Source organism: Caloenas nicobarica, chromosome 2, assembly GCF_036013445.1.
Source record: "Caloenas nicobarica isolate bCalNic1 chromosome 2, bCalNic1.hap1, whole genome shotgun sequence".
NCBI classification, from domain to species: Eukaryota; Metazoa; Chordata; class Aves; order Columbiformes; family Columbidae; genus Caloenas; species Caloenas nicobarica.
Window position 1 is genome coordinate 119704386 of NC_088246.1, and position 18850 is coordinate 119723235.

An 18850-nucleotide genomic window follows, 5' to 3' on the forward strand; every position below is an offset into this window, starting at 1 on the left:
AAACAGGTACGCTGCTGAACTCTTTATCTGTCTCGCTGGAAGCCTGTGCTACCCCTGGGAATAGGTGTTGCCAAGTTACTGGCCTCCATCTCCAGGAGGGCACTATAACCTTCACAGACACCAGTCGGTAGCTGCAGATTTTAAATGAATTAAAAGCTTTTTCACTAAAATGTTCCTGGAGCACACCTCTGCCAGCAGAGCAAAAGCCAAAAGAAAAAAAAAAAAAAGCCAACCAAAACAAAAGGCCAGGAGCAGCGGTTAGTGGCAACCTGTCAACTGTTTTTTCATTCAATTGTGTTGATGGAAACAGCAGACCACAAGGTAAAGGAGGAAAGAAGAAAAGAAGGAAGAGATGCTTCTGAGATTATACTCTAATAGCAGAACACACAGTGCAAGCAGTTGGAGTTTCAAAGCTGCTCAGCATGTAAGGAAGAAATCAAGCTGTGTGGATGCAGCACATCCTGAGGATTTCTGCCTTCGTCTGTCTGCACAGCGTCTGAGAGCTGTCACCTACCGCCACAGTATGCAGCAGACAGCCACACCTAGAGCGGGAAATCAGATCACAGCCACTGCCCAGGGTCTGAGCATATCTGAGACCTCTTTCTCAGTCTACTCGAAAGCTTTGCCCTACCCCCCAACATGATTCCTTTTATTTATTCAATAGCAGACTGCTGAGACACCCTGCACTAGCTTCTCAAAAGGAGGTCATTCGAGACAATTAAAGCACGGATAGCAGCACTCAGACGTTAAAAGAATAAGTCTCTTTGTAGTTTCAAAGTACCATTTGGCTGCACAGATAACCCGCAACTGTAGAGTGACGCAATATGAAATTTTCATTATGTACACGGCCACGCTGTTCTATTGAGTATGATGTTCTTTGATAAGCTGCAAGGGTGCTCAGTTTCCAGATATTCTGAACTGGAATAAGCCCTACAGTAATGTGTGTCAGGGAAAAATGGTCCCCAGAACATGACTGGGGTAGATGAACATCACCATGAAAAGTTTTGAAATGGGAAAGAAAAAGTGAACCTGAATACGTGCAGTAAATAAAATCTCTCTATCCCCAGGAGAAACAGCAGCACAAACTCACCATTCACCCATTGCTGATATTCACAGGAGTTCAGGCAAGGGGAGGAAAAAAAGAAAAAACTCTTAAAAAGTACATTTGTTACCTATTTTATAGATTTTTCTTTATTTATAGCCACTAATCATGTCATTTCATCTTACAGCAACCACACATTTAGAATGCATAGAGAAGAATTTCCTTTGGAGTCTCAGTGGCTCACTGGGATCCATTGTCTCCCTTCCAGAAAAGTTCAGCGTGGTGTCACCAGCACGGAACCACTTCACTATGAGATGAGAAGTGCCACCGTCTTTGATCCCAAGAGGACCAGTTTCCACAACTTGTTGTTGTTGTTGTTTAGAATGTGCATAAATATGTTTATCCTTTGTGAAAAATAAATAAATAAAATCAGAGGACCACACACCCTCTTAATCCCAGAAACTTCGGTCTTTATATACAAGGTGAGAATTTCTGTGAACTCTTCCAGCTTATACCCAATCTGTGGATGAAAACTACCTACTAGCAAAGGCTGCTCTTTACTTGTGGGCACACAGCAACAGCGACTGGGTGAAAGGGAGTTTTGCTAAGAAAAAATAACAAACTCTTGGAGTCCAAACGGAGAAGCAAGCTTATGAAGAAAAGCTCAGTTTGAAGATCAGCTCTATGCAAAGTAATATTTTCCAGATCTTAACCTTGACAACGTTTCTCTTTTACCCTCCAAAATGATCCTTAGAAAAAATAATTTCCAGAAATTTAAAGCCCCGAGATAATCACGCACAACGTCGTTTCAGCATTAGGAACAAGATACAGCCACGACTTTGCTGTTAGCCCTTTCTGCCGATGATCTGAAGACAGCCAGCCCAAGCCTCACGCCCAGCCGTGTCTTCTCCAAGAGCAGCGCCGCTCACCTTTTGCCCTGTTGCGACAACCACACTCCGATAAGATCTCTTGCTGCTGCTGGTTCCCAGAGTGAAATCTTTTCCCCACTGCACCCACCCACAAAAGCCTCTCGATGTCACCAGGGTGGGATTCAGCTGCGAAAATGCAGATCAGGATGGTAAATGGGTGAGGACAGGAAAAACAGCACAAAGCTCGCTCTTCTCCTGCTCTTCAGGTCTTGCTTCTTTTCATCTGGAACAGTTCACTCAGTGAATTCCACAGCGTGAGATAAAGTCCATTCATTTTCTTTGGTATGGTGTTTAGTTTAGCACTCTTCTAGCAGTTATGTACTTGAGTTATCCTCAAGAAATATTTAAGCCATTCTATATGTTGGAAAAAAAATACCATAGAAAAAACATTTACTTATTTTTTTCTCCCCTTGGTATATTTGTCCAATTAATATAACAATCTTCACCAGCAGAATATTAAAACAACTGAACACATTAAAACAAACAAAACTTGACTAATGACTTAACAGTATCCAAAAGCATAACCTGAAACACAACTGAACAGTCTCAAAATTTCATCTGAAAAAACAGAAGCTGACATATTTGTCATTTCTAGATGGATAAGGTAGGCACTGTTGCCTAACTACTTCCAACTATATCTTGATGTAATGACAGACTACTTCCTCCCATTCCTCCTTTATCCATACCATCAAGAAAACCCCTCCCTTCTTCGCAGAGGACCAAATTTAGTGTGCATAAATATTTCATAACTTCATCTTGTCAAGAAATCAAACTGAAATACTTAAGGGCATTCTTCCAGGAGCTGCACATCCCAACTCGAAGAACAAAACTGCATTCATCATACCCATTCTCTGCCTTCAAACTGAAAGGCCTGAAGGTGAAGCAACAGCAAAAAACTGAAATCTTCTGTGGGTATCATCCAAGAACATTATCAGCTGAATGCTAAACTCTGTTAAGAAATGTAGAAACACCACAGTAAGGCTGGTGTCTTCTGAAGAAAATACATCTCCAGCTTTTCAATCCTCTTCTACATCCTGGTCCTCCAAAAGAAACAAATTCTGGCTTTCACAAAACCTCATGATGACTGAAACAACCTGCTGCTACAGACAGAGAAGCCAACCACGAAATGAAAAGGTGACTGAAGACAGACATCTACAGGTGGTTTGATTTCCAACAGCATGAAACACATGCAGCTTTCACTGATCTGGAGTGGAATTCAGCACCTAAAGAAGAGACGAGGCCGTTTCTGTGCAACAGAACCCTGACTGGTATCTGCAGCGGTGTGGAGGAGACATGAGCTGTATCCTCAAAACTGGCACAAGATGCTACTTTGTTAAAAGAAGTAGCCTTAAGCTTCCTGAGCACTGGATGACGCACGCTTGGATTGGGCTTGGTATTTATTTTCTTCAGTATTACACCAAGAAATTCTCTGACAGAGCTTGTCAGCTTTGCAAGACAAGGCCAGAGGTACAGAGAAACCACCCCAGGACAGCAGGTGCTCCAGCCATTTCCACAAACGCTGCACGTTCCCAGCTTTCCTCCTTCAGGAGGCTACGCACTGATTCATGGTTGCTTTCACCTACTGCAAGATGACATCCTTTGGAAGTAGCAAAAGTGTTCTCTTCATACCACTGAGACCATGGCGTCTGTGTTCTTTATGAAATATTGATTTGTCTGCCATCTGTAGTCCCAGCAGTTAAAAGGTACGTCCGTATGAGTAGGTAAAAGCAGACTGAAGAGCATCTGCCCACACTCTGAACTGGGCAGACCTCAGCACAGTGCCGGAGCCTGTCTCTTAGCAGGGTTTAGCGTGGGGTTGAACCACTACTCACAGGACACCTACACCAACAGCTGCCTCATGTCTGGCCATCTCAGGGCACGGGCAAAAGAGCTCAGGTCTGTTTACATCCACTTGCTGGTGGATATGCTTTAAGTGTGACATGTGGGACAAAAAAAGCCTTTGTACAAAATCCACATCTTCATCTCCCTAACAATTATAGAATATTCTCATCACCAGGTCTGACATAAGACCAAAACCAAAATTACTTGCCTCAAAACCCATAAACTTTCTCTACCCACCAAGCTCTTTCAGGTTCCTTCAAACAAAGCAAGAAAGAGGAGCGGGGAGACTGGGAAGTATAACACACAGAGAGAGGAATCAGTAAATCACCAATACATGTATCTTGTTAAAGCCTGAATCACTGCCAGGAATCTCAAGCAAATTGACAGCCTTAAGTGCAGTGACTGGAGGCCATCTTAGCTGCTTCTAGTGGCAGAAGGTATTACCACCAGGAACTCCTTAACATACCAGCTTTGCCAGTCTCACAGGACAATATACATTCAGCAGCATGAAAACCAGACAGCTGCAGTTAAAAAGGCAAAGCAGCTTTTCTTTAACCTGCTCCTGAGCACCAGCTCTGAGGAAGCACTACAAGGGATAGGAAAAGTACTGTATAATCAAGGGACAAAGTCAAAAAAGCCCAAGCTTGAATCATCACTGGATCATGGGAACTGCAGTTAAGTAATAAACCAATCCCGGTCTTGACCTGCACAGTGGAGAGTAAGAGAGGACAATGCCTGTGCTCATTTTTAACTTTTCAAATCAATACAAAACTTTATAAAAGGACTGCTCTATTACATTGTGTACGTAGAAGGCGATTTCATAAGCTAATGAATTAAAACCCTGGAATTTTTTCCTGATTTGTGAGTTATCTTCTGCATTCCCTTAGAGACAGGAGAGTTGGACGGTTTTCATGGAGCTACCATGCAATGCACACACACACTATTACAAAGCAGCTGCCTCAGCCTTTATAAAAAATTCCCCATATTTCTCTGTGCTGACACATTACTTTCTAAGACACGTATCTAGGAAAGGTAAAATGCTGCTATCATAGCTATTCTGTCAGGCCTGTTTCTTGTTTCCTGGAGTAAACAGAACGCTGCAGGCTTGGAAACCACAGGTGAGCACCCAAGTGAACAGTAATAAAAAGTTATCTGGAGACTGTAAAGGCTTCTCACATTACTCCTCTTTTTACAGGTCTGTGGCTTTTTTAGTAAAGTGTAACATTTGGGATTTATCCTACTCGGCTATTTAATATCCCTTCTTACTTGGCCTCGGTGTAGCATCACTTCATCACAATATTTGGTCTCCAGTACAGAAGACTGTCCCTCTGCGTTTTAACTTGAGACTGAGAGATCCTTTCCCAGGGCCAGACAGCTGACAGCGAACAAGCTTCACCAAGCTCCCCTTGACACACACGGTAAGGGCGAAGGGAGGGAGGGGGCATCACCCAGATATTTCGATGCGAAGCAACGCACGGACTCCGCGTCGAGTCCAAGCCCCGCACCGACACCCGGTAACGGCAGATGCCGGCGTAGGGACCGCACGGAAAGTACCGCGGGGAGCCGCGGAGCTCTCCGGCTCCCTCCAGCCGCGGGAGGAAAGCGGCTGCACCCGGGGGTCTGACAACCCGCCCCAGGAGCGGCCCCGCCGCTCCCCGCCCGGCCCGCAGCCCGCCCGGCCCCGCTCCCCGCCAGCCGCCGGGCAGAGCCGGCCGCCCGCCGCCCCACGCACCGCTGTCCAGCCGGGCGATCTGGGGGAGCCGGTAGGTGCTGACGAGCAGGTCCAGGGGAACGGCCACCGCGCTCCACTTCACGTCCTTGAGGCTGCAGCCCAGCGGCGGGCCTGGGTCCATCTTCCCGGCCCGGGGAGGGGGAGGCAGGGGAGCCAGACAGGCAGCGCCGGCGGGGCTGCAGCCAGCGGGGAGGGGGACGGAGGGAGGAAGGGAGGGAAGGAGGGAAAGAAGGAAGGAGCCCGCCTCACTCAGCGCCGGCCGCCCCGGGACATGCCGGGCTAGGCAGAACGGGAGACCCGCCGGGCGGCTGCTGCTGCTGCTCCCGCCGCCCCCCGGGACCGGCTGGGGCCGCCCGCCGCCGTGCCTGGCCCAGGAAGCGCCATCCCAGCACTGACTAATCAACAGGGTGCGAGCAACGCCTGCGCAGCTGCCGCTCCTCCCCGCGCCGAAAAGGAAAGTGCCGGGCTGCCCGCCCGCCCGCCCGGCGGGGAGCGCCGCCGCCGAGCCTGTCCCTCTCACTCCACCCTCCGACCGCTCGCCCGCCGTGCAGCCTGCCCGCCGCCGCGCAGGGCCCGCCGGGGGCGGCCCCGCAGGTGTGTGCGTGTCCGCTCCGCCGGGGCCGGGGCCGGGGCCGGGGCGGCGCGGGGACAGCCCCGCAGCGCAGCCGGGGAGGCGGGTGCGAGGTGGCCCGCGGGTCGGCGCGCAGGTTGGCGGCTCTGGCGTCTCTGGGAGCGCCGGGATTCGCGTGCGAAAGGGGGCAGAGATCCGTCTGCGTGCGCGTTTACACTTAGAGTTGGTAGACAAAAATGGCTCGCTTCATTATCAAGGCAGTTTTGAGCAAGTGGGTTGCACTGCATTTTCTCACTATTTTTATTTAGCAGAGAAACTATGCTACAATAACTACCCCACAATAAGAAAAAAGTGGAAACTGTAGAAACTATCCTACAGTAAGAAAAAAATCCAATTACGTGGCAACTTTGATTACGTATTGTTTAGTTTTCACTGGTGAACTACAAATGGGTATTTAAAGTACGAAGAGTAGTGTGTACAAGTTAGAGGAAAATCTTTGACTTGTATCATTTTTACTGCACATGCAAGTACTACATATATTGCCAATTCAAGGGTCGTCAGACCATGGGAAAATTTATAATCAACTACTAGTTCTCTTTTCAAAGTGATGAAGTCTCATATGATCTTTATAAGACGTTTTAATTGATGTTATCATTTTTAATGCATTTTTTTATCTCCAGATTGCTAGATTGCAGAAACTCCCGGAAATTAAAACAGAAAATCCTACTCCGGGGTGGTTGCATTGTACCGTGCCCAAGTTTATTTTGTTCACTTCTCCGTCAAAACCGTTTATTTTATTGCAGTAAACTTGGCTGCATTTTAGGCTGTAGTGTTGACTAGAAACATAAAATTGCCTTTCCGTGATTTGTGAAACGACTGAAAACATCCACAGCCAGCATCTCCCTCCAGGCGCCATCTTCCCCGGTATCTCTCCTTGCGCCGGCTGGGGATGGCAGAGCCGGGGTACGAGGAGCTCTCCTGCCCCGCTCACCCTTCCTCACCCGCCTGGTGAAGGGCCGTTCTGCGCTGCGTGACTTGGAACGGCTGGTGCCAGCAGCACCGCCAGGACGGGGACAGCCGAGACAGACGCGCTCTTGTTCTGCTCCGCTGCAAACAGAGACTGGGACTTCAGCCATGCTCTCCAAGAGGAAACAAAGGCTCTGGAAAGCCGGTCGGCGCAGAGGATTACAGAAAACCCAAGTTGTCTTGCTTCAAATGGATCTGGGTTGGTTTGAACCTCGTCCTGAGGTGGGTCCATTGCTTTGGCTATGCAGTCTGGCACTGGGATTTCCCAGCGCTATGGCAAACCTTCGTTCTCTACACTCAGTCATGCCGCTGGTAGATCCCTCCTACCAGAATAATTAGCTTTAAAAATAAGACACTGCATTTTTTTTCAAAAGTGTCTTCCCTTTTACAAACTTCACGAAATGCTTTGAACAACTTAAGTGAACTAAGCTATTGAAGTGCAAAGTAATATGCTCACTAAGAGCATTATTGTAGAAATATGGAAAGCAAAAGTGTGGCTTTAACTCATTCGAGTTTGATGAGGTTATTGGGTGCAGTGTATAAGGCACAGCAGATCAGGTCAGACTGGGATTCACCAGGACTTGAGACACTTGTCTGTCAAGAACTGCTTCTAAATACAATCATACTTAGCATTAATTCCAGGATAAATACTGTCTCGCAGCGTATGCTTCTCTCAGACGATATGCACTTCTGCTGTCTGAGAAGAAATTAATCTTTCACACAGAAATAGTTACTGCTAATTTTTCTTTAAAGATTTTTTTCATTCTTCAGACAGTTTTAGATGTGCTGTAAGTCAGTCTTCATACAGCCACGTTTGTGTTCTCTCCAACCAGTGGAAACCCAACCCACTCTTACCCATCCTACTAGAACAGGATGCATTTTTAAAAATATATACCTTGTAGATACTATCTAAATTTCATTCAGTTATTTCCACACAAAGAGACATCATAAAGCTTATTAGTATTTAAATGTCTCACTGGAGCTCTCAGAGTGACTTTGTTAATGTGTCCTAACTGTACTATAGCTCAACCTCCTTGTTGAATATGTACAATATATGTAATATATTCTAATATAACATATACAATATTCAAGTTGCCAGCATATATGAATCTCCAATAATGTCTTCTTTTAACTGCACCTTGTGTATAATTAATACTTTAGAGATAATAATTTCTCTGATGTCTAGCAATGCCTTAGTCCCTTAGGTGATGTCTTATCACAGTCTCTTGCAGGTGCAGAACACTAACAAAGCCATCGGACCTCAAGAGGAATCCCCGGGAGCAGACCCGCCTCAGGACCAGGGCCTCAGTTACACAACATTTTAGTTTTTGCATATGTGCCTTTCAGGCATCGTTCAGAGACAGTCTTTATGTATCAAGAGCCAATTGTCACCATAAAACCATTAAGCAGTGGCAGGGGGACTCTGAATAATTCCTGAAATTATTCTTAAATGCATTTTGAATTGACTGACTTTCATGTTGATTTCACAACATGTTTATGCAGCAGGCTGTAAAAATCCCTAGGATGTATTTATTGCCAATAAAATGATTTTTAAATATTTTGGATCATCATCAGTTCCTATCTACACTAACATTTCAAGTGGAGCTGTTAATAACAAACTGATTTTTGTATGAATCTGGTAACATGCTTTACACTGTAGTTAGTATGCATATGCCAAATAAAACTCTGAGCCTTATACAGTAAGTTTCATGTGAAGCCATCATAATATTTCTTTAAAACCCACCATGAATTTGCATTCCTTCTTCCTACATGATTTGCCTTTATATCAAAGGCCTGATTTTCATAATAAAGATTTACAAGTCCAATGGGAAGCCACAGATGCAGTGATCATTTCATTATCAGATCCTAAATACCTACCTTTCTTTGAGGCAAGGGGGAAGGGGAAGGAGAACAATGCATTTGGTGTCCTTGATGTCTGTGCATCTTGTGTTTTGAAAGAGAACGTTATTCCTGTCTCACTGGCAAAATCCAGACAATGTTTGCTCATGCAAGATATTCTAAAGAGATCTGAGGGCTGGTGTGAACATTCACGTTTTCTCTTCCATTTCAATTTATCAGGTGTCCTTTTTTCCAGTCAAATCCCTTATTTAACCTTTATTTATTGTAAAAATTCCATCTGTGAGAATTTGTGCAACACTATAAGCCAATGAGTTTTGGAGAGAACTAAATGAAGATAATGCTCTCAACTTACATCCTCTATTCAACTTGGGAAAACACCTCCAAATACAGAATGTTCCAGTTTGGTGGGAGGTTTTTTGGTCCTTTCTAGTGAGAGTGGTGTTTCTTCCCCAGCAGCACGCTGCTGTCAATGTAGCCCACAATGCATATGCTTAGAAAAAGGCAGGTTTTTTGCTCCAGGAGAGCAACAGATGCAAAGAGGACAGCGCTCACACTACCTGGAGCGTTAGGTGAAGCACGCTGCATCAGCTAGCAGGGGAGAGGCATCCTGCAAACATTGCATGGGAACCTAAATATTTGCATCTCCCTAAGGTGGGCCAGTGACTGGATCATACCTAAGCCACAAGTAGTAGAAAACACTGTGAAAAGGAAAAAATGTATAGAAGAAATTCCTATATTTGAGACTCTGATTAGCTATACAGAGAAGAAATTAAAACTGCGAATCAATCAGACCCTCTTTTATCTATTTTCACTGTTAGGAAGAAGAGGAGGAACTAAAAAGAGACTTAAACTCCGAGCACTAGTGTCTAAACTTCTGCAAGTTCAGGACAGCTTAAGTTAATCTGAGATCTGCTGCTGAAGGCAAAACTGCAGAACTTGATCTACACACAGGAAGGAGAGGAAGCGAAGTAAAGACTAATTTGGCTGAATCATAAGATCTTCAATGACTTGAAAGAAAGCAGAAAGTAGGTCAAATTACTAAATTATTAATAAATGTATAGACTATGTATGGACAAAACCAGAAAGATAAGGTCCCAAAATGTTAGAAAAATTGATTTAAAAGATATCAAGGATGTTGGAAAGATGAATAGTGCGAAGACCAAGAAAAAAAATCGGTCTGTTATTCCATAGAGGGGGAAATATATTTAATCATCATCTAATGACTGGTGATGCTGAGACACCAGTATCCTTAATGTCTTTTTTAACCTCAGTCTTCAATTTAAAAAGGCAGATGTGATTTCACTGTTAGCACCACTGACAAAAGTCTAAGAGCTTAGACTAGAAAAATGAAGAAATAGACTGGAAAATATTTAGATAAGTTAAAGATTTTTTGATAGACTGGTTCTGACGAAACTCCCTTAGGGTTCAAGCAATGTTAGAGCTGCTAAAGATTGTCTCCAAGAATCAACAGAGAATGACTGAGTTCCAGAAAACTCAAAAATGATTGAATCTGTCTCAAAGCATGGAAGAAAAGAATTCTACAAACTGGTTAGCTGAATTTCTACTAAAAAAAAAAAATAAACAGGTAATCCAACCATTTGCAAGAATCTAGAAAGTAAAGATATAAGTAGTAACAGCATGGGTTTTTCAGTAACAAATAATACCAGATCAATCTCATCTACTTCTGTCAGATGCTGAAAGGCTTCATGGACAGGGTAGAAAGAGTAAGGATCATAGGGTTTCATATAACATGCTCTTAACTAAAAAAAAATACTGTCTAGACAACTATGTAAAATGAGTGCAAAATTATTTGGAAACTTTTAGTACTCCCAAGCTGAAAGGCTACACTGAACGGGATTTCACCGAGATCTGTCTTGGATTCAGAACTATTCAGTACTTTCATCAACATTTTGATGACTAAACGAAGTACACTTACTCATATTTGGAGACCATACCTACAGGAAGAGGCTCCGGCTACGCTGGAGCACAGCATTATGGTTCAGAAGGATCTTGGCAGCTTGGGGAAACTGAAATGCCACTGCGTAAGGAGAAACAGAAGATTCTGCACATACAAAGGAATAGTCAACTGCCCAAGTATGTACCAGGATAAAAAAAGCAGTTCTTCAGAAAAGAGAGATCAAGGATCACGAGCAGTGCTCGGCTGTCTTGCATTATGCTGATGCTGGAATGCATAAATAGGAGTATCATAAGTAAGATAAAAAAAATCATTTTAATCTATCCATCCGTTATTATTTAAACTAGAATAGTCTGCTTAGTTTTCAGGTCTACGCTCCAGGATAGTTGAGAATCAACTAAAAATATAAAGAGGAGAGAGACAAAAATGGCAAAGGAATTCAGAAAACCCAAACTACAAGGAAAGGTAGAAGGGATGGGAGTTCTCTGGCCTAAAGAGAAGACAGAGGGCAGGCAGAGATGTTCAATGACACAGGTTAAGTGAGAACCTGCTTTCCATGTGTACCAGTTAGGTTAGGTATCAGGAAACCTCCTGCTTGCCAAACCAGTTAAGTAAGGACTGTATATCACTTGGAGACACTGAGAAATCCCCATCACTGCGGGTCTCCAAACATCTTCCTGCAATGCAAGCAAGGACAGCTGATCTGAGGCTGAGATAAGGAAAGGACAGCCTCTCAAAACTCCTTCCAACACCATTTTCTTCCTCTGCTATGGCTGTACCTAAGGCAGGGATCATAGAATCATAGAATGTCCTGAGTTGGAAGGGACCCAAAAGGATCGAGTCCAGCTCCTGTCCCTGCACAGGACAACCCCACAGCTCACACCATGTGTCTGAGGGCCTTGTCCAGTCTCTTCTTGAACACTGTCAGGCTTGGGGCCGTGACACCTCCCAGGGGAGCCTGTTCCAGTGCTCCACCACCCTCTGGGGGAAGAACCTTTTCCTAATGTCCAACCTAAACCTCCCCTGGCACATCTTCCTGCCATTCCCTCGGGTTCTGTCATTGGTCGCTAAAGAGAAGAGCTCAGCGCCTGCCCCTCCTCCTCCCGTTGTGAGGAAGCTGCAGCCGGGATGAGGTCTCCTCTTAGTCTCCTCTTCTCCAGGATGAACAAACCAAGTGACTTTAGCCACTCCTTGTATGGCTTCCTCTCCAAACCCTTCACCAACTTTGTAGCCCCCTTCTGGACACTCTCCAGTAGCTTTATATCATTTTTATGCTGTGGCACCCAGAACTGCACCCAGTGCTCCAGGTGAGGCCGCACCAGTGCAGAGCAGAGCGGGACCATCACCTCCCTCGCCTGGCTGGCAGTGCAATTATCCTTTGTTTCTTGTTCTCGGATTTTGCTCTAAAAGCTAGCTGAAGTGACTGGCTACGATGAGTAGCCTGGGGAGCAGATGTAAATACATACCCCTTCCCGTCCTTTTGCACCCCTCCTGCAAGCACAGCACATTGCCCAGTGGCAGAGCAGCCTGGCAGGGTGCTCAGCCACACGAGGTCTCACGTGCTTCAGAAAAGCACCTTCCAGTTGAGCTTGCTGTCTCAATATAAAACTGAATTAATAATTTGATATTATGACAATCTGCAAACAGCCCTCAAAAAAGCAGCAGGCATATTTCAGAAGGGTAGTGACATTCTAGAATAATAAGGCAGTGGAGTTTGTTATTCTGCATGTGCTGGGATAGCTCACAACACAATTTTGCATAGTAGTATTATTCATTCACAAATGGTGATAAAACAATTAAATTTAATGATCAGAAAGAACCACATCTCCCAGGAAAAAAAAAAAGACAATATAATCGCAACAATTCTTCAGATTTCCCAACTCGTGTTTGCTTTGTGCATGTCCTGCAGGTTTGTGTTTTCCTTGATTAAAGAAAAAGAAACTGGCATCCTGATTCTGCCCTCATTTAAATTTAAAGAAAATCTGATATCCTCCACTGAAATTAAAGATATTACATACCAGTATAAAACGGATCCAAATGAGCAGAATCAGATACCTGACATATTTATACTTATGAAAATAATATAAATATCTCACAATATCAAAGAAGCACTGCATACTCTTTTAATATTGTGATCATTTACAACAAAAGGGACATTTGAAAATGCAGGTATGCTGCTAACACCTGCTTGAATTACTTTATAGAATGATAAAAGTTTATATTAACAAGATACTTATTACTGGATGCATTCTGTTGTTCCATGTCTTCTGCCTTCTAAGGAACATTTGGCAACATACTGATCTTGTATATGGCTTATTCTTTTCTCTCAGCTCTCACCTTTGCAGCCTCCATGTTCAAGGCTATTCAAGTAACATGTTACTGAAATGGATATAATAGAAACAATGCCAAAAGTTCCCAGAAAAAATTACTTAAAGAGATGTTATCTGGGGAATACCATAAGTGATTTCTTATATCAGAAGGTTGCCTGTGTGATGATGTCAAAGTTCATTGCATTACAAATCTAGTATAAACAACACAAGAAAAAAAGTTGAGGTAATTTTTTTTAATAAGAAAAAATTAGTACACTTAGATTTAATTTCTGCAAACATTTGTATGCAAATGCATTCATCCTGTGATGCATCTAATAATTCCAAAGTCAGATAATTAACTTCACATTAACAATATGAAAATATATAATATAAACATATCAAAACATTTGGCAACAAAGTTTGGGTAATACAAAGGATGCCTGAATACCATGTTTTGGAATTACAGGCTCACTTTTAAAATCTTGTATGTTCCTTTGCAATAGTTAATATTTTGTGAAGAGAAAATTGAATAAGAAACAGTATTTCAAAATGCACAGCAGGTTCTCTTCTTACTTTCATCAAGAGTCACAACATCTAAGTCATATAATACACAGGTTTTCTGTAAAAAAAAAAAAAAAAAGGCAAACACTTAAGACAACTAGAACTCAACAGCTGAAAAGCTTGAATTTTCACATATTTTAATATGTAAAAGATTTGGTGGGGTCACGAGATGTATTTTTCCTTGGAATATATAATTAAAAGATTGCCATTTTCTAATAAATTAGACAGAGACTCATGCCCATACAAGTCTCGGCTTGCTATCTTTACATTATTTAGCTGCCTCAAACATCTCTCCTAACTCTGAAGGTGACAGATGATAAAAAGTGTCTTTGGAGGAGACACTACAAACTATACAAATCGATCCTGTAAATCTTTAGTCACAGGAATTGTTCTAGTTGTACAGCTTCTTCTGCAGACTACACCAATTTTCACTGATCTACAGTTAAGCATACTAATCTTTGAAGTATTGAGCATGGCATGCAAAAATCCAGCTGAAAGGAACAGGGAAATATAGAACATCAGTACCCATTTAAAAAAGCACAGGCTATTCATTGTTATAAAGGACGTTAACTTGTTTTGTGAAATTCACTAAAATTCTCTATTTTCTTGCCTCTATTTAATTACCAGGAATAGCCCCAAATGGAAACAACTCAATCTTTATCAAGATGAACTATCAAAATAGCACTCCACCCTTGTAAGACATCTATGTACTGACTGTAAAAGCAGATTAAAAAAAAAAAAAATCAGAAAACCAGGACTCTTCCTTTCAGCAATAAACTCAACTAGATAATTAGTGCTGACCACAGAAACAATCAAACTCAGTTGTGCAATACAGTACAAGCACATGTTGCAATCTTGTACTCTAAAACTACAAACACTGAACCCTGAACTCAGGCAGAAAGACATAGAGAATATTGTCACATGCCTCCTAACTTCTCTACTTGCCATTCTCCTGCTTATTTCTTGGCAGGTTTGCCAAGTACATAATGATACACAGAGAAGTAAGTGCAACCACTGGATTCACCACATTCCTCTCTCACCCCAAACCCAACAGCCATAAATCACCATTTCTGACAATAAAGAGAAGCTTCCAGAGAGGACAGCTACCTAAGCTGGAATCCACCAAATTCAAAGCACATGAAAAAAGAAGAGGGGAAAAAAGGCATCATGTAGTACAATGCTAACCATGCTTCAGAACTGAGAACTTACACCTGCGATGTCACAGGGTAGCTGAATATTGACTACATCCGGAAAGGTCCACCTAAAATCACTCAGCTGAATCAAAAGCAGGGGAAAATAAAAGGTTCCTGCATGTTACAATAAGCCTTATGCCCCTTTTGCTGAGAATATTTAACCCTTCCTAGAATTCTGGAGAAAAAGCATGAAATATGTTTCCGTTTTCCTGCTGTAGCCATAGTTTTAGCTCCTCTGGCTGCCCCTGCCAGGGCCATCCTCACCAGGAGGGGGCTGAGCTCATTCCTCCCTGGGGGCTTCCGCAGTGCAGCTGCTGGGGGACAAAATGAAACACCTGGGAAGGGATCAGAAGTGGCAGAGAGAGGCAGGAGCAGATGGCAGGAAAAGCATCGTAGTGGCTAAACCTCACGATGGATGCTCAAGGTGTCATCAATAAAATTATTAACACAATATTCCAACTCTAGGGCACTGGAAGACTGTGACGTACTGATTTTAGGAATTACTTGTCATTAGTCACATATAAATCATGTATGAAGGAATACGGCATGTGCACTTGGACTTGTTTTTTTGTTTGAGCGACAAGTACCAACAGACATAACATTTTTATTACCCTTGAGGGTTCACACAAATTCCAACATGCAGCTTCGTAACTTCTGTTTTGTTTTAATTTTTTACAGAGTTGCGTAAGGTGCTTGAGTAGCCACTGTGATTTGTGCTAGGTGGAGACAGTATCTGATAGTTTTGAAGTGTAGACAATTAAATGTAAAGTATGAAGACCTTTTTAAAAGAGAGAGCAAGGCAGAATCAAAAGTACACAACCATGACCTTGTCATCTCGAGGAACAAGACACCACTCTGGTTTACAGATAAGATTCTGAGGAGAAAAACAAAACAAAAAAGCTTTGGCAAATAATGGTACAATAAGAAATTTAAATTCACTCTATTGAGGCCAAGAAATAACACTGAGGATTGATTATTGTGGACATTAAGCAGACTTTGTTTCACCTCTGCTTTTCCTTCAAAAGAAAAAAAAATCAGTTGAAGTAGTAAAAGAGGTCTAGAAAAATTCCTGTTTGAACAACTTCAGAATTCAGGTTTCACTTAACTTGAGAGGAAACAGATAATTTTACAGTGTTGCAGGTTATATTTAACTTAATGCTTTCAGTTAAAGGGGAGACGCATGTTCCTTAAACACTGAAGATGCCTATTTGCGAATATTTTACTACTTAATAGTACTTTTCGGTGGTAAATTGTTAATGTGTAAGTAGTGCAAGGATCCTTAGTACTGTAGGTAATTAAGAATGGTGAAACTTATTTGACAATGTAATGGTTCATATAAGCTGTAAAATCATTATTTGATAGTAGTTCATCAACAAATTAGTCAGAACAGAAAGACAAGAACCATCTCTCCACAAATAAGAGGAGGTAATAGTTTGATTTGAATGTTGAGAATCACTTCAATTTCATAGGACTATTCCATACAGGACCTTCATCAAGCAAATAAGGGCCTGGGATTCATTTAAGCAAAAGTGCTATACACACATTTTAAAAGTGCACATTCATAACCTGGAGAGATACTACGAGTCCTGCATAAAGTGCTGAAGCAACAAGTAGACAATCCCACATAGTGCTCAACTTCAGTCCAGCCCTGGAAGAGGTGGGGCACCCTCCTCTCCTGAAATTACAGCAGGCAGGCATGCAAATCTCTCCCACCTGTGAGAGCAAGGCGGGCAGCATTCCTTCTTCAGGCCTCCCTGAACATTTACACTTCCAGCTCACATTTCAGCACAGCTTATTTTAACGCACTCCCCAACAAGCCAGCCGACAATCAGCTGTGAAAAGGTGAGAAGAACCAAAATGGTAGCAAGAAGCTCAGATCTCTACTTTATCACCTTGGGCAAAGTGGAGTTTTGAAAATACTGCCACAGACACAGATGCTGCTCTACTCTGCAGTGATTTTGGAATCACAGACTCGGTTAGATTGGACAACACCTTTAAGATCATCAAGTCCAACCATTAACCTAGCATTGCCAAGTCCACTGCTAAAACATGTCCCTAACAGCCACATCTACATGTCCTTTAAACACCTCCAGGGATGGTGACTCCACCACTTCCCTGGGCAGCCTGTTGCAATGCCTGACAACCCTTTCTGTGAAGAATTTTTTCCTAATATCCAATCTAAACCTCTTCTGGCACAACTTGAGGCCATTTCCTCTTGTTCTATCACTTGTTACCTGGGAGAACAGACCAACCCCCTCCATGCTACAACCTCCTTTCAGGCAGTTGCAGACAGCGATCAGGTCTCCCCTCAGCCTCCTTTTCTCCAGGCTGAACAGCCCCAGCTCCCTCAGCCGCTCCTCATCAGACTTGTGCTCCAGACCCCTCACCAACTTTGTTGCCCTTCTCTGAACTCTCTCCAGCTCCTCAATGTCTCTGCTGTAGTGAGGGGCCCAAAACTGAACACAGGATTCAAGGTAGGGCCTCAGCAGTGCCAAGTACAGCGGGACAACCACTTCCCTAGTTCTGCTGGCCACAATGTTTACTATTCCTGATACGAGCCAAGATGCTGTTGGCCTTTTCAGCCACCCGGACACACTGCTGGCTCATGTTCAGCCGGCTATCAATCAACACCCCCAGGCCCTTTTCCCCCAGGCAGTTTCCAGCCACTCTTCCCCGAGCCTGTAGCGCTGCCTGGGGTTGTTGTGACCCAGGGGCAGGACCCGACACTTGGCCTTGTTGAACCTCATACAATTGGCCTCAGCCCATCGATCCAGATCCCTCTGTAGAGCCGTCCTACCCTCCAGCAGATCACCAACTCCCACCCAGTTTGGTGTCATCTGCAAATTTACTGAGGGTGCACTCAATCCTCTCATCCAGATCACTGCTTAAGAAGTGTAACAGAACTGGCTCCAGTACTGAGCCCTGGGGAACACACTTGTGACCAGCTGCCAACTGGATTTAACTCCAGTCACCACGACTCTTTGGGCCCAGCCAAAACACTCCCTAACATACAGGGCTACCCCACCACCTCTCCTCCCTTGCCTATCCCTTCTGAAGAGTTTAACAGAAATTCATTGCAGCACTCTGGTTGTGTGAATCATCTCACCATGTTTCCATAATGGCAAGTCTATCATAGTTTTTTGCTGCACAATGGCTTCCAGCTCCTCCTGTTGTCCATGCTGCATGTGTCCATGTAGATGTGATCAGGTGGGCTATTGAGCCACCTTTTTTGGAGAAGAAGCCCTGAAGACGACACCGAAGCCTCCTGCCACCAAATACTAGTTTTTCCTGCTAAACAGCACAGCAGACATGTCTCACCTAACAGGCACGTATCTGTTTAAGCTGGTTTTAAGCTCTCTGCTGAATCAGTGCAGAAAATCAGATAGGATGAACTGCTCTCTACAGCCGGCTGTCTCTCCTCCGCAGCTGTAAGCAGGGTTTGTATCACTGGTGTGCAATAGATACCTAACTTCTAGACACAGGAATTGTGATGAAATGACGGAGACACCACATGTTTTTTGCCTTTTTTTTTTTTAATGAGGGAAAGAAAGCTAAGCTAGTATACAAAGGGAAATAGCATCAAAAAAATAAGAGAAGCTCTTTGAATGGCTTCTAATGGAGTAAATTTAGAAATCTTAGTTAAGATCAGCTGCCCATTCCTTGCTGGAAAACTGCTCAAATTAACAGTGTCATACCCAGTTGGATTCACCTACTCTGGTACTATTTCTTGGTATTTTGATACTGGTTCAGTTATTTGGAGGTAGTTCATTATGGGTTTGAAAGAATTTTACTCTATACATTCCAATGCCCTCAAGAAAGGCAGACCTGGAGTGCCTTTGGAAAACCACAGGCTTTAGAGAAATGAGCAGG

At 43.3% G+C, this 18850-nt stretch overlaps 2 protein-coding genes across 2 annotated transcripts in view; both read right to left on the reverse strand.

Annotated features, from left to right (window-relative positions):
- GAREM1 (GRB2 associated regulator of MAPK1 subtype 1) overlaps window positions 1-6020 on the reverse strand; it is a 104523-nt gene extending 98503 nt beyond the window's left edge. The window contains exon 1 of the mRNA XM_065627241.1: window positions 5546-6020. Within this exon, the coding sequence (XP_065483313.1) occupies window positions 5546-5666 (121 nt within the window). The 5' untranslated portion in view covers window positions 5667-6020. The remainder of the gene's footprint in view (window positions 1-5545) is intronic.
- A 7508-nt stretch (window positions 6021-13528) lies between these two features.
- Window positions 13529-18850, reverse strand: part of LOC135984751 (ras-related protein Rab-10-like) — a 36038-nt gene continuing 30716 nt past the window's right edge. The window contains exon 6 of the mRNA XM_065627243.1: window positions 13529-13845. Coding sequence (XP_065483315.1) covers window positions 13771-13845 — 75 coding nt within the window. The 3' untranslated portion in view covers window positions 13529-13770. The remainder of the gene's footprint in view (window positions 13846-18850) is intronic.